This window comes from Crocodylus siamensis, chromosome 1, assembly GCF_052110815.1.
Source record: "Crocodylus siamensis isolate JL-2025a chromosome 1, ASM5211081v1, whole genome shotgun sequence".
NCBI classification, from domain to species: domain Eukaryota; kingdom Metazoa; phylum Chordata; order Crocodylia; family Crocodylidae; genus Crocodylus; species Crocodylus siamensis.
The window spans coordinates 106,902,128-106,917,007 of NC_143395.1; the positions used below are offsets into that span (position 1 = coordinate 106,902,128).

Genomic DNA, 14,880 nt, shown 5'->3' on the forward strand with positions numbered 1-14,880 from the left:
GCCTCTGTGTCATTTCCCATTGCTCGTCCTTCTCTTCCATGCAGTTCCTTGTTCTTGTGTCTCTTCTTCCTCCATGTGATCCAACATCTATCCTCCTCCCCCTCCTTTGCATGATCCCTTTCAGTCTATCCTTTTTATTCCTGCCCTGTGTCTCACCCCACAATACCCTATAGAAGCTAAACCTCTGAGGCCGGTGGAGACATATCACCCAGTCCATGGGCCTCCCCACAATTCTGGAAATGTAGCGGGGGGGAGGGGAGGGAGGGCAGGCAGTGATGGCAGCTTTGATTGCTGCTCCACTGCTGCCAAATTTCTGGACCCATGAGGAGCTCCATGGGCTGGAGGATATGGCCTTGCACACTAGATTGCAACAGAGTGCTGTGAGCCAGTGCATACGGTCACTCCACAGCCAGATCCAGGGTCAGGTTGAGGCATGGCTGGATCTGGTGCAGGGGACTGGGTTGTGTATGGGGTCAGGCTGTGATTAGTCAGCGCACACAGTCAGATCCAGTGCACCAGACTGCACACACAGGCCATCCCCATGCCACTCATCTGGCCCATGGGGCTGGAAGGTTGAGCACCACTGCCCTACATCAAGGTGTTTATGGCACTCCTTTGAATTGTGATTCATATGGGATTAAGTCCCTATTCTAAATCATGCTGAATAGAAGGGATTTGAATCTGAGTCACTCCCATCCCAGCTGAGTGCTCTAACCATGGGGTATTGCATACAGTGAGGGAAAAAGAAGACCTCTCCATTCTTCTGCAGTGAGCAAATTGTGAAACACACTGGCAAAATGTGTGTGTGTGTGTCACCCTTGGAACTCATCTTGTTCCATATTTTCATTGATGATATTGGCACAAATAAAAGAAGGGTGCTGAGACATCTTCAATGCAGAGAAAGGCTGGGATACCGTATAGGAAGAACTGGACTGCTTGGAGCCCTGTCATAACAGAAAATGGGATTAAACTCATTAGTATGAATACAAGGTCATGCAACGGGGAACTAATATCTGAAAGTCTGCTATAAGCTGGGAAGCCACCTGTTAAAAATGTCAGAAAAGGAGAAAAACTTTGATGTATTAGTTCAGGGATGGCCAACCTGTGGCACATATGCCACAAGTGGTCCAGGCAGCCTCTGTGCCTGGCATTTGGCAGACCAGAGAGGGGACAGGTGGCAAAGTGGCAGATAGGTCAGGGGACAAAAAACAAAGCAGCAGATCGGGCATGGAGCACAGGGCAGGAAGCAGAAAACAGATCAGCACTTTGGGCAGGGGAATGGAATTGGAGCAGCACTTGGGGAAGGTACTGAGTTAATCTGTGGCACTCCTGCCAGAAAGGTTGGGCCCACATTAGTCAATCAGAAGATGATAATGAAATGAGTCACCAATGTGCTTTAACCAAGAAAAAAGGTGAATGCAATCCTAGGATCTATTTCCAGTAGAGATGTATCCATTGGATATATTTCCAATGTCATTCTACAAATCAGTTTTGAGACCTTGTTGAGTACCTTTCTGGTCACTTATGTTCAAGAATAATCGATTCAAACTGAAACAAGTGCAGAGAAGGACTACTAAGATGACCAGAAGAATAGAGAGACTATGTTGTAAGAAAGAAATACAAAAGTTTGATTTGTTTCACTCTGTAAAACAACAATTGAGAAAGAACATTTGGGGAGAAACAGGTAAAAAGAAACTAAAGGACAATATTGGCAGAAGAACAAATCAATACGAATAATTTTAGGTTCTTAACTACTGAAGCAGCAGGGTTCTCGAACAATCTTCCAAGCAGAGTACTGAGGGCAAAAAGCCTACTTCTGAGATGGAGCTCAGTATTTATGAAAGAGATTAGATGACCTGGGGTCTGCAATAGTAGGAAACTGGCCATGATGTCCTTCCACGCCTGTGCTCCTGTGTTCTTACCCCACTCTAGTGTTGGTCCACACAGAGGATGACAACTTGCTGCATTAGCTCAAGTGGCAGTGGGTTATGTGCAGGGTATAAAGGTTTCAACCTTGCTGATGATTTCTGTGAAGGAAAATATTCCACATGATAAGAGTTTTGGGGTGTTTAGTTTGCTTTTTAGAAAACCAAAGAATTACATACCAACAGTTATGTTAAAAGATATTTTTTAAGATACCAAAATGAGGCACTAAACAGGAGAAACTGCAAAAACCAAGGTCATCAAATCAAACTTAGTGTCAGCTCCCCTGTATTTATGCATTATGATATTTTTTTCCCCACAAGCTGGACAAACCAGCTCAGGGACTGATTTAGGGTAGTATAGATAGTGAAGGAAGCTGTTTTTCATAGGCACTATGCCCTATCCATTGCAGAACTGGAAGGTAAATGACATGGAGCATGGGAGAGAGTGAAAAGAGGATGTTGTGTTTAAGACAGCTGAATAATAGAGTTGACAAACAGATTGTCTCCCCAGATCAGGTGTAGAGTTCCTGATGTGATGCTGGGTAAGTTTTCTAAACCACACTTACCACAGGGAGTCACTAAGGCTAGGTACAGACATTCAAAAAGTCGAAGGCAGAATTGATCTAAGTCATGTGGTTTTCTGTAAGTGGCAAAGTTTAGATTGGTAGCGAGCAGAACACATATTCTCCCTTTGATGTGGGGGGCACATCGTAGACTGGATTGCACTATTTTTAAATCAATCTGTTTGTGCTGAACTTCTGTTGTGTTTCGGGTATAAACTGGTTACCAATCACTTACACTGGTAAAAGTGTAATGTCTGTACCTGGCCTAACTGTATATCCCTCATTTTCTAGATGCCCACTTGAAACCCTCAGGTCTGATTTGCAGAAGTGCTGAGCACTTGCACTGAGGTAAATGGGAGCTGTGCTTTAAGCAAACACATTGCTAGATTCATAGATGTTTGGGTCAGAAGGAATCTTAGCAGATCATTGAATCCAACCCCCTGCCCTGGGCAGGAAAGAGTACTGGGGTCAGATGACCCCAGCCAGGTGCATATCTAGCCTCCTCTTAAAGACCCCCAGGGTAGGGAAGAGCACCACCTCCATTGGAAGCCCATTCCAGATTCTAGCAATCCTAACCATAAAGAAGTTCTTCATAGATTCACAGTGTTTCATAGTGCTAGGGTTGGAAGGGACCTAAACAGATCATCAGGTCTGACCCCCTGCCCCGGGCAGGAATGAGTGCGGGTAATAACACCCAGCCAAATATCTGTCCAGCTTCCTCTTAAAGACCCCCAAGATGGGCGAGAGCACCACCTCCCTTGGGAGCCCATTCCAGAGCTTGGCAGCCCTAACCGTAAAGTAATGTCTCCTGATGTCCAGCCTGAACCTTCTCTCTAACAATTTGTGCCCATTATTCCTAGTAACCCCTGGTGATGCTCAGGGGAACAGAGCCTCCCCCAATTCCTGCTGGTCCCCCCCAGTGAGTTTGTAAACAGCCACTAGATCCCCTCTCAGCCTTCTCTTGTGGAGGCTAAATAGGTTCAGGCCCTTCAGCCTCTCTTCGTAGGGCCTGACCCACTGCCCCTTGACCATGCGAGTGGCCCTCCCCTGGACCCTCTCAAGGTTAGTCACATCCCTCTTGAAGTGCGGCGCCCAGAACTGGACACAGTACTCCAACTGCGGCCTGACCAGCGCTGCATAGTGGGGGAGTATCACCTCCCTGGACCTGATTGTGATGCATCTGTAGATGAACGACAAGGTGAGGCTATCCTTACTGACCGTTTCCTCACATTAGCGGCTTATGTTCATCCTGGAGTCAACAATAACTCCAAGATCCCTTTTTGCCACCATGTTGACAAGAAGGGAGTTCCCCAGCCTATTGGTGTGTTGTTGGTTCCTTCTCCCTAGATGCAGCATCCTGCACTTGTCTGCATTGAATTTCATCCTATTCTCATCCGCCCACCGCTGTAACCTGTCTAGATCTAGCTGGATTCGGTCCCTCCCCTCCAGCATGCTCATCTCACTCCACATCTTGGTGTAATCAGTGAATTTGGAAAGCGTGCTTTCCACTCCTACACCCAGATTGCTGATAAAGATGTTGAACAGTACAGACCCCAGGACCATGTCACAGAAGTATAAGAGTGGATATGGGGCTTTTGGCCTGCCCCCAGGCCCACCCACAAATTGTGCCCCTTCAGTCTCAGGAGGCACGGGTCACCCCTGATCCCGTGTGTTATTTATTTAAATACACTGAAAAAAAAGTCAAAGAAATGAGGTAGAGAGAGGTCTCAAATCCTTCCTGGAGCACTAACAAAAAATAAATAAATAAAAAAAGAAGAACAATTAACAATTCTTAAGTTAACTCTTTATTTTATCCACACTTTCATGTGTGTTCTCACAGATCTCTGCTCTTTGTTTTATATTTACCTAAGCCTTCTTTAGGAGATGCGTGCACTAGAATGCCATGCTCGCTTCCAGGAACTGCCTCCCCGCAACTTCGAAATTCCCTTCATCTTCCCATAACAGCCTGTAAACAAATTGCTTCCCTCAGTTATGGTTTTTCTTCTCTTGATTTCTGATTTCTCATAACTAGCATGAAAAAAACAACCCCAAAAATACTAAATTCTCCTGTTTCCTCAACATCTCCCAAGGCTGCATGTTACATTCATCATAGCTTTTATCACTACCTGTGTCACCCATCTGAGGACTTAAAGAGATGGTGATCTCCAAGGAATCTGACTAGACATTGGGAATAAACCAAGATCTATTTAATACAGACAGTAGTCAAAATCTATATAGATTTTATAAACTATATATGTTCTATTACAGCCCCGAGTCTGCAGATAGCTTCCATGAGGGCTTCTTCAGCTTGAAAGAAAAAGGCGGTACTTATGCTTATGGTCCCAGGGTTTTTGGTCACACAGCCTGTTTGTATGTTCAGGCTGTGAACAGCCTGATTTAGTCCTAAGAATTCATAGGTGAAAAGCCAGACAAAATGGTTGCAGTGTCTTCCTTACATTTAATTTATTTTGCTTACTCAGAGCTACAAAATTATAGGGACAGTCCTGATGCGTTTGGGCGGCAGTGTGTACTGCCAAAAGTAATCTAAAGGCCCAGGATCTGAAACTGTTAGGTCCGTGAAAGAAAAAGACTGAGTAATCAGCATCAATACCTCAATAACAGTCTCCTTCAAGTAAGCAGTTACAGTTGGAAAGATAAATCATGTGTATGGTATATTAAAAAGGAAAGCAGACTACATTGTACATGATACAGCAAACAACTGTTCTTTCTCATCTGGACATTGTTTCCAGTGTTGGTCATCTCACCTAAAGCACAGTAAAATATAGCTGACATTGTAGAGATCCAAAGAGAGATAGAAGTGATGAGAGGGGTATGATGGAATTACATGTGGTATAATTACACAAAGGAGCATCACATAGTTTGAAAATATGAAGAGCCAAATATGCTTCAAGGAGCTAAAAAAATGAAATCTGACCCCTAAAAGAGTTAGGCTTTGTCTCAACCCCATCCCATAATGAAAAAACAAGGCATCCCTTTATCAGATCAATAGGCAATGCATTAGAACAAAAATTAAATACTACTTCATTTATCCCCTGATTTCACTCCAATTGAAATCCATGGTAAAATGCCCAGTGATATGAATAGCCAAGGACCAGGACCAGGGCATAGAGTCGGTGTGTGGAAGACATCCCCCTAGGGGATCTGGTGTCAAATATTATGGTTAATTTTGAAAAGGAGGATGACAGTTCTGTGATCACTCTTAATATTTGTGACTGAGCAAACTATATTAGTAAGGAAATGAAACCTCATGCTTTAGGGTACAAGGCAGACTATTGGGATATAATCCTTGCAAGTGGAATGCAAAGCCTTTGGGGCTACATCCTGGCTTCCAGCACTCCAGCTCCATGTATGAGAAGAGCCTCAGTATGAAATTGGCAGGATGGTCAGTTGATTATGTTTTCTGGTTCATCCTCTACTGCTAGTAGTAGAGTGTCTTTCCATTTTCACTTTGAGGTTCAGCTTAGATAAGATTTGCTATGCTGGATCTTCCCATTGCTCCCCCTTCTGTGATAAATAAATAATGTCCAGCTCTTACTCAATGCTTTCCATGAGGAGATTTCAAAGCATTTTACAGAGGAAGCCAGTATTATTGTTTCCATTTTACAGATGGCAAAAACTACTGTCATATTTACAATTGTGGACAATACTAAATATCTTAAAAGATGGGGCAGTAAATGTTGTAGGCACTTCTGGAATAACTTGATCAACAAAATCTTCCATTGTTTGAGGCAGCTCTTGAGTTAACTTTAATCCTTTCTTTGCCAACTCTGGATACTTTTATTGTCTTGCATTTCTTTTTCTTTTCTTTTAACCTGGTCAGCACTTGGCCTAAATAAATTTTGCAAAAATAAGTTCCTCAGACAAATTGTGTGTTGTATAAAAATTACATCTAATATTGATTTTTCCCCCCTTCCTGCTGCATTGCCTATCAAGGGACAGAAAAGATGAGGAAACTATCTGAGCAAAACAGGATAGTAGGCATGGAGTAGCAAGATGGGAGATTTAGAGCAAAGGATAGAAAAGAAGTAAGGAATTCAGAGATGAGGCAGCCAAGGAATGAAAAAGGTGGTAGGAGGACGATATGATAGCAAAACCTGAGAGAGAGCAGGGGGAAGTCAGGAAAAAAGAAAAAATAGATGCAGCACTTGTAATATTAATGTGAAAAGTAATCGTGTTTATTGAGGGGATCAATTCTACAGGTTTTTTTTTTTCTGTGCAGTGCATTTAATAAATGCTTTCTGTGAATGTTAGGTGAGACAAAGTATTGTAGATCTCAAAATTGACACTGTGTATCAAGATACTCAGCAGGGGAGAGGACTCTGACCCCCTACAATAAGCCAGTTATCTTTGGGTTATCATTTGTAGCATTTAAGGGTTAACCAGACATTGAATGAGATTTTGGGTGTGTGGCTACAGCATCAGGTGTTGCCCGCTAGCAAAGGCAGGTTATGTTTATTAGCTAGACTAGTTATAGAACTGGCCCAAAGATAGACTCCGGTTTATAGAAAATTTCCCTGTAAAGAAATAAAAAAAAGAATGGTTTAACTTTGAATTAGAATGAAGCAAAATCTTTTAAAATTTTCCTATGAATTGGAAGCTTCTTGGCCCTTGTAGCTGCCCAGTGAAATTGACATTCTTGTTTCAGTGTTGGCAGCAGGCATGAAATTAACAAAAATGACAGTTCTACCAAGCGGTGGCTCCCAGCTTTCCTGGCTGCTGGGCAAACCCACCGCATGGAATTTTTCTTATCTCGCTGCCAGCCCTACAACCAGAGTGTGAAAGCTGGATAGCAAGCTGGATTCTTTCTGGCTCATGTTTCATCCCACAGTAAAGATTCTTCAATCATTCAGGACTTATAAATCACGCTGCAGTCAGTGCGCATGCCAGAATGTAATCCAGCTTGCTCTTAAATGGACACACAAATTCTTCACTGCTAACAGGAATCAATACAAATCAAAGCTTGGGTTTTGTCACTTAGTGACAGGGCTTTGGGGCTAATTCAAGGCCCTGGTCACTAGCAGTGCAGCTGCCCCAACCCTGGGCTAGCCAGCCAGAAATCAGGACCCTGGCATCCTGCCTTCAATTTAGTGAAAGTTCAGCAAAACATATTGGGCTCAAGAAACAAGTATTTTTTACAATTAAGCTTGTTTTGCTAGAAAATTCTCAATTATATTTTGATCTATCATTTGATTTGGTAAATACAGAATTTCTGTGCTAAGTACGAGATGCTTATCTATGGTATGCTTGTACTTATTTACCTCTTCTCTCCCCAGAACGTCTCAGTTTTAGAAAATCATCACTGGCGATCCACAATAGGCATGCTTCGAGAATCAGGGCTCCTTGCCCATCTGCCAAAGGAAATGATGTAAGTGCACCTCATGAGAAACATGCTGATGAATTCCACAGAAAACCAGTCACTGGCTTATTTGACTGCTTGATCTAACAACAAAAGCAGAGACCAAGGGACTCCAAGCAAGTTAGGACGGAGCAAAGCAGAGCAGCCAATTAGTGAGAGAGACATCTGCTCTAGTTCTACCATAGGGACATTTTCTAGACATGTGCCCCTGTTACCACTGCTGGTATGACTTCACCAGTATTAGCAAAGGGAGAGGGTCTACCTAAATCATAGGGGGACTTGCAAATTATTGTGGATTGATCAGTACTTAAAGTTCTAACTCCACAGTCAGTTCACGGTGGCCCCACCCCTCAGTACTGATTGACAGAGAGGCCCTGGGTGGGGAGGAGGGACGACAGGGCAGCTGCCATCTTGCCACCCCAGCAGCTTCCTCTCCCAGCATTTTATTTTTAGTATTTTGTTGTTGTTGTGGCTGTTGATTTCGTGGACAAGCCTGGATTTTGTGGTTTCTGCAAAAACTGCAAAACTGCAAATTGAGTAGTTCTCTAGCAATGGGGGGAGTCCCAGTGTAGCAAAGCTCTGAAGGTCCCCACTGGGTTTTTTACACTAGATCAATTAAACCTGTTCAGAACTGACGTAAAAAATTATGGAAAATTTTGAGCTAAATCCAGATGCACTTTCCTGTGTTTCAGGTGCCCCTGTCTGGGTAATCAAGGAACAGCTTCCTACTTCATATAAACAGTGTCTTTATTATAGCATTTCTTACAGAGCTGTTACAGGGCCTGCTGTTCTCCCCCAGCCTCTCTAACTCTCCTCCACTTCCTGTCTCCTCCCCCTCACTCCTTGTTCCTCCTTCAGACTCCTCCTTTCTGCTGCTGCTGGTTTTGCCTCTGAGATCAGTACATGTTGTTACATCCTGAGCCTAAGTGATGCTTATGTAGCTACCAGCAGCAATACTGACATGTAAGCATGGCTTAGATTCTACTTGAAGTTGCTGGGGGTACAATCTGGAGAAGGAGCCCTCCTAGCTGTTAGCCCAAATTCCCAGTGGCTAGCATATTTGCCCTGGGACAAGGAGAAAAAGATTCTAGGTGTACCCCCTTGCCCAGAGGTGGCTTGAATTTGCATCTCCTGCTACCTAGCTCAGTGCTCTAACCACTAGGTAACAGGAGTTATTAGCCACATCTCTCTCCATCCTTCCTCTTGAAGTTGGTTCATCACACTTTGTACTTATTATTTATTGCATAAAGTGGATAAATAGCACTGCAGTAGTTTCAGCCCCACTGAGGGCAAGAACTCTGGGTACAACCCATTCCCTTGTAGGGCAGCAGCCAACTTCCTGAGCCCCGCTCCCTCTGGTTTCTCTCCCTCCTCCTGACCCCACTTAGCTGCCAGTGGAGGATTGTTCTGGCTGACATGCAGCTTGTAACCTGGTATTTAGAACATTTTGCTGGAAAGTAGGAGAGAGAGGTTCAAACACTCTCTGGATGAAACTGGGTCTCCTATTCCCTGGGCAGATCCCTAACCACTCGGCTTCTTCACCTTCCCCCCAGCACCAATTGTGGTTTTGCTAAAAATAAAATTTTAGGATGTGCATGGTATGATGCAAACACTCAGGTGATGATATTCCCTTGCACATCTATGCAGCCAGAGTTCAGGCTACTGAATATACTCAACACAGAAACACAGGGCACAAATATCTATATGGACTCCAAACCTCACATAAGTGCCAAAATTGCCATTATGCAGCTATGTAACTGCCACTTAGGTGCGTGAAGATGAAATAGGATTTAGCTCTTAGAGAAGGTCTCCCTAGCATAGACATGGCCTAGACGTCATCCACGCAACCAGGATAGTATTTAACTTTACTGTTGCCTTGTGGGAGCAATGACAGCCTGGGCAGAAAAGCCAAAGACTGGATGTAATCTGGGCTAATACTGATGTGCTGCTTTTTCTGCTGCAGCTGTTTGTGTGCATGCGTGCACAGTGCTACAGGAGCTGGAGACAAATCCTTTGGATTCAAGTCACCCAGCAGCTTGCCACATCTAAGTTTTAGTCACTGGTGACTTGGGCAAGAATGCAAATTAAGTCCATCTCCCACCGGTAATCTCCTAAAGCATCCAGTCTGTCTTCTTAGTTGTTCTTTAGAGCAATGAAGTTCAGTTCCCTGTTCTGCGTATGGCTGCCAAACTGGAACTCGATGTGGCTATTCATTCTCCTGCATGCTTTCTGTGTCCTCCCAGTAATATATCATGCTGTGTAGTTTTCAGTCTTCACACTACATTTTGGAAGCTCCCTGGGCTGTCTATGCCAACACCATTATTCTGCTTCCTTGCGTCTTCCACATGACTCCCCTTAGGCAGCTAAAATGCTTGTATCCTACAAGTTGTTTCTATAAAGGATAAGGAAGGGGATAAGGCTGAGTCCACAGCGCGAGAATCTCTCTGCCCACTCACGTCATCATGTAATCTGCAGAGGGAGATGGGAGGTTAAGTGGATTTAAACTATTAACGTTCAACAATCCCCTGTTCAAAAGGGCACATTTTTCTTGACTGCAGACAGGATATTGAGCAGCAGCTGGGCTCCCTGATCTTGGCAACAGACATCAATAGGCAAAATGAGTTCTTGATCCGTTTGAAAGCTCACCTCGACAATCAGGATTTGAGACTGGAGGATGCACACGACAGACATTTCATGCTCCAGGTACCTTTCTGAATCCTTGTCAGTGTATCACAACTTTCATGCACGTTACCTATGCCTCTACCTCAGATCCTGGCACCCACTATCTGCTGCTATCTGACCTGCCTTGCAAACAAAACATACCCCTAATCTTGTTCCCTTGCACAATCTACATACAATGAATTCAGAAAGGGATCAGTGACTGAGTAGCTCACATCAGCTATTATTCATTTCTTTATTCTCAGGCTACCTTGTCTCTTTCCCACAACAGGCAAGAGTTTTAGCCTCTTACTGCAGCCTCACTGTCCTATTTTACAGTGGCACTGGTGGCAGGGACTTAAGTAATGGCCATTTGGTTAAGGCTTCCAGCCTCTATCTGCACAAAGAGCAATCACTATCATGGCACTAGCAGTGGTTGGTGATTCCTCTTTCCCAGCAAATGAGGAAACCAAACCTAAGTGATTCTCTCAGCCCTACCAAAGTTGTTAGTAGGACATTCAGAACAAGGCTCCAACCAAACAAAGCACCTCAAGAAATAACCACTGGGTAAAACTACCAGCTCAAGGCCTTCCCTGCAGTTGTTCTAACAGGGTGTATATAGATAAAATGGGGGCCCTAAATTGAAGCAGTGGGTTTTTAAAAATACCGCTTCAGTTTAGGGCTGATTAAACCCCCTGTGTCATGCACACACCCTGCTAACTTACCTGCTTCTCTGGTGGGGAGGGGAGGGCGAGCTGCCAGCAGGTAGAGCGGCCCCTGGGCTGCAGGGGGGCGCTGGTGCTTCTCTCTGCAGCAGCTGCAGCCCCCTCCAGGCGGCACCTGCCTGCAGGCACCCGGCTCAGGCAGTCCTGGGCGGCACCACAGCCATGAAGGGAAGCACTGGGCCCCTACGCAGCTCAGGCAGGCTCCAGGGAGGGAGGAGAAAAAAAAAAGGTCAGGCTCACCACTTTTCTTGGGCAGAGCTGCTTTCCTGGGCTGCTGCCAGGCTGCCTGCACAGGCTTCCTGAAGAGCCATGGAGCTGCATGGAACCCAGTGCTTCACTCCACGGCTGTAGGGGCAGCAAACTTAAACTCCTCAAAGAAATTTTAGTTTGCTGCACCCCAAGTCATTTAAGGTTCATTTCACCACCAAATTTCCTACAGTGGCCGGAATTAATGCGCAATACACTGCCGAGGCACGCAAACACTGACACCATTAAAGCAGTGCAAAAGCACTTAGCACTCTTTAAAGTGTTGTCCAAATACACCTCTCGTTTCATCTACACACGGCCACAGATGGCAGCTACATGGCTGTGCAGTTTTGTTCAGCAGTTATGCCACTTGGGTACAAAGCAAACCCTGGGAGGGCAGCAAGAAGGAACACACTCATCTAATGCCAGCTGCCTTAATTCCCTCACAGAGGTAACGCTACTGTGCTGCAGAAAGAGGCTCCTGCTGCCTCAAAACAGGTATAGACACACTTATAGCTCTGCCAGCTGAACCCTGGAGCCTAGACCATACCTGTGCTTTGCTGATTTCAAGCCAACATGAGCCTGGTAAAGGAAGGAATAATAACTAGTTGAGAAGCTGCTGCCATTTCAGAAGACTAGGATGTGTGGTAATCTGCTTGTCTTGCGTCCTGAAAACAAAATGTTTTCTTACTGCCTGAACAACATGAAGTTGTTGGGTTCATACTTCTTAACAGATCAAGCAGGATGCTTGTAAGTAAGGAGGAATCACAAATTCTACCTAGGGTAAAAGTCACCTCCCTTCTAGAAAAAGAAACTGAGGCACAGAAAAGGTGGATTAGACTTGAGAGTAGAAATCAAGAGACATTCATTCTTATGAATGAATTGGTCACTGGTAGGTCACTTCCTGGCTATCCAGCCATCAGAAAATCACCGCAGTTCTCTGAACCTTTTTTCCCCATCTGTAAAAGAAGGAGAAGAGTGAACTACTAAAGACTGCTAGTACAGTGCTCTGTGGGCACAAAGCAATATCACAGCCAGTTTTATCCAATTGGCTGAGGGAAACAAGAACATCCTCCCCCATTCTGCAAGTATAAATTTACACAGGAAAGCTTTTCATGCTTTCTTCACTAGGCCCTAGCATGTCTTTGCACAAATACATCTTGCCTAACCCATTAAGAAGCACAACTGCAAGCCCATTAACCAACTGGGCATTGTCCATGAGGAAGTCAGGCAGAAGACATTTGGTTTTGAGGAGATAAGGCAGGCAGATGATGGTGTATCATACTCTTCCTAAGAAGCAGCAGCTGCTTGATTCCATTCCAGCCCTACGCCAGGTCTACCTCAGCAAAGAACTTTAAACTCCTAGCAAAGGGAAACAGAGCCAGAGGCAAACCAGAGGGTCCTGTACTTAGCTATGTACACAGCAACACAGCTGACCTATCCAAGTGGACTGTATCCACATATCAAAATTATCCCTAATGTAAGTGATATGAAAGGTCACTCACCAAGACCACAAGGAAGTGCTGCCCAAACATTCTCACACTGGCTTGGCTCTTCCATTCCTCATCCTCAATGGCAGATGCTGAGCCAAGCAGTCAGCGGGAGCCAGCCTGAAGCTTTTGTTGGCTTGCCCACCATGAGTCATGTCCAAGAAGTTCTGCAGTCTTGGAATTTTGTGCTTCTCTCATTCTCACTACTATAAAAGCGGGGCTCTGAATGCTGATTTTGTTACACATTTAAGTAAGTGTCATTTCCTAAAGAGGCATGTTGGGGTGGGGCTCAGTTTCTCAAATGTATTCTTAATCCCACTTGACAATGAGTATGCCACTAAGCGGTTTCACAGCCCCTTGGAGTGCAGATTTGCTGCTGAGTGACTGCTAGCTAATCATTTTTCTCGCTCCCTTTTTGCTTGCAGATCGCACTCAAGTGTGCTGACATTTGTAATCCCTGTCGGCTTTGGGAGACGAGCAAGCAGTGGAGTGAAAGGGTCTGTGAGGAATTCTATCGGCAAGGTCAGTCCTCTGATGTACCAGACAGGTTCCCCTTTCACTTTCAGGCAATAATATGAAGAAAGAGAAATTGGCTTATCTGAAGTGGCACTCGCTCTGTAGTCAGCTCTGCCTACCTGATTCCCCCTTGAAATCTGCCACAGAGAGATGCTAGACAGCAGATTTGTGGCCTTATTTTGCAAGTGGTTGCTAATGAAGGTGGAGGTGAAGAAACAGAAGAGAAGAGCCACATATATTTCATTGATCTGACTGCTCCTATAAGGTGGTGTCAGTGGGTGCATCTACACAAGCAATCAATAACTCCAGAGTTTATTGCTCCCAGGTGTGCTGTTTGAACGTGCGCCTGGGACCACAGCACACTGAGCCAGGTCAAATCAGGCCCAACTGGCAGAAGGCCCCAGAGGTCAGCCAGCCAGGAACTGCCCCTCCACCCCTCAGCTCAACATGCTGCAGAGAGGCTGGCTGGGGCATAAGGATGCTCCAATGTGGGGCTACCTGGCATGCAGCCCCTGCACTGAAGCACTCTCCTTCCCTAGCCAGGATCTACATGTGTGCTGCTGTGCAGTAAAAAACTCAAGTACAAGTACTATCCTGCTGTGGAGTTAATTAGCTTACTCCAGTGTAATCACCCTTAACTTGTAAATGCTGAAACATTTACTATGGAACTAACTAGTCAACTGTGCCGTAAATGTCTTGTGTAGACATGCCCAGTGAGTGGGGGTTTGCTGTGGCTCAGACCTTAGTTTTCACTAGCAGCACAGAGTCTGAATCTTCTTCAGATGTCCTCTAGCAATCATCACTGAACCAAAACCCAGGTGGATGTGGGCTGCACATGCAATGCACATCTATCATACTTGGTTTTACTTAATAGTTGCAAACTTATCTTACATTTGCTATTTCCAAAATGCGACCGACTTTCAGTGAGCTGATTACACCATTTCACTCCCCCATAAAACTAGGCTGTTCTATAGGAGAGAAGACAACATGGTGTTTAATCACTGTTAAATCTTTCTTAGTAGCTTCTCCACAGCCTGATGAAATGGGTAGGAATGCTAAATAAGCAAGCACAGTGGGTTAATATAGGTGTGGCTAACCTGCATTACAAATACCATGGGCAGCCTCTGTATGTAGCATGAGGCAGATTAGGGAGGGGTAGGCAACACAGTGGCAGTTCAGGGAGCAGATAGCAGAGCAGCAGATCAATCAGGATAAGGGAATCAGAGTGGTAGTGGGTGAGGGTGCAGGGCTTAATTTGTGGCACACCTGCCAAAACGGTACATTAGACCCACTGGTCCAATGTACTGAATTTATTTAAACTTGTCAATTACACTACAGAATTAAATCAGATCTGACCATGATGGCCAGCATTGTCAGGTA

General features: G+C 44.8%; 1 protein-coding gene and 1 long non-coding RNA gene across 5 annotated transcripts in view; one reads left to right on the forward strand and one right to left on the reverse strand.

Annotated features, from left to right (window-relative positions):
* PDE7B (phosphodiesterase 7B) overlaps nucleotides 1–14,880 on the forward strand; it is a 315,205-nt gene that overhangs the window by 285,768 nt on the left and 14,557 nt on the right. For all 3 annotated transcript variants that reach the window (XR_016441412.1, XM_090039867.1, XM_090039854.1), the window contains 3 exons: nucleotides 7,783–7,874; nucleotides 10,424–10,568; nucleotides 13,410–13,506. Coding sequence is in view for 2 of the 3 variants with exons in the window: in XM_090039867.1 (XP_089895993.1) it covers nucleotides 7,783–7,874; nucleotides 10,424–10,568; nucleotides 13,410–13,506 (334 nt within the window). In the remaining variant the exon portion in view is untranslated. The remainder of the gene's footprint in view (nucleotides 1–7,782; nucleotides 7,875–10,423; nucleotides 10,569–13,409; nucleotides 13,507–14,880) is intronic.
* On the reverse strand, nucleotides 1,819–11,445 carry LOC149873164 (uncharacterized). Of its 2 annotated transcripts, XR_016441419.1 has the most exons (4): nucleotides 11,249–11,445; nucleotides 7,768–7,857; nucleotides 4,355–4,454; nucleotides 1,819–2,027 (listed from the first exon to the last, which is right to left on the reverse strand). It is a non-coding gene; the product is annotated as an uncharacterized LOC149873164 (long non-coding RNA). The 2 variants fall into 2 exon arrangements; XR_016441418.1 differs by lacking the exon at nucleotides 1,819–2,027 and having other exon boundaries at nucleotides 4,298–4,454.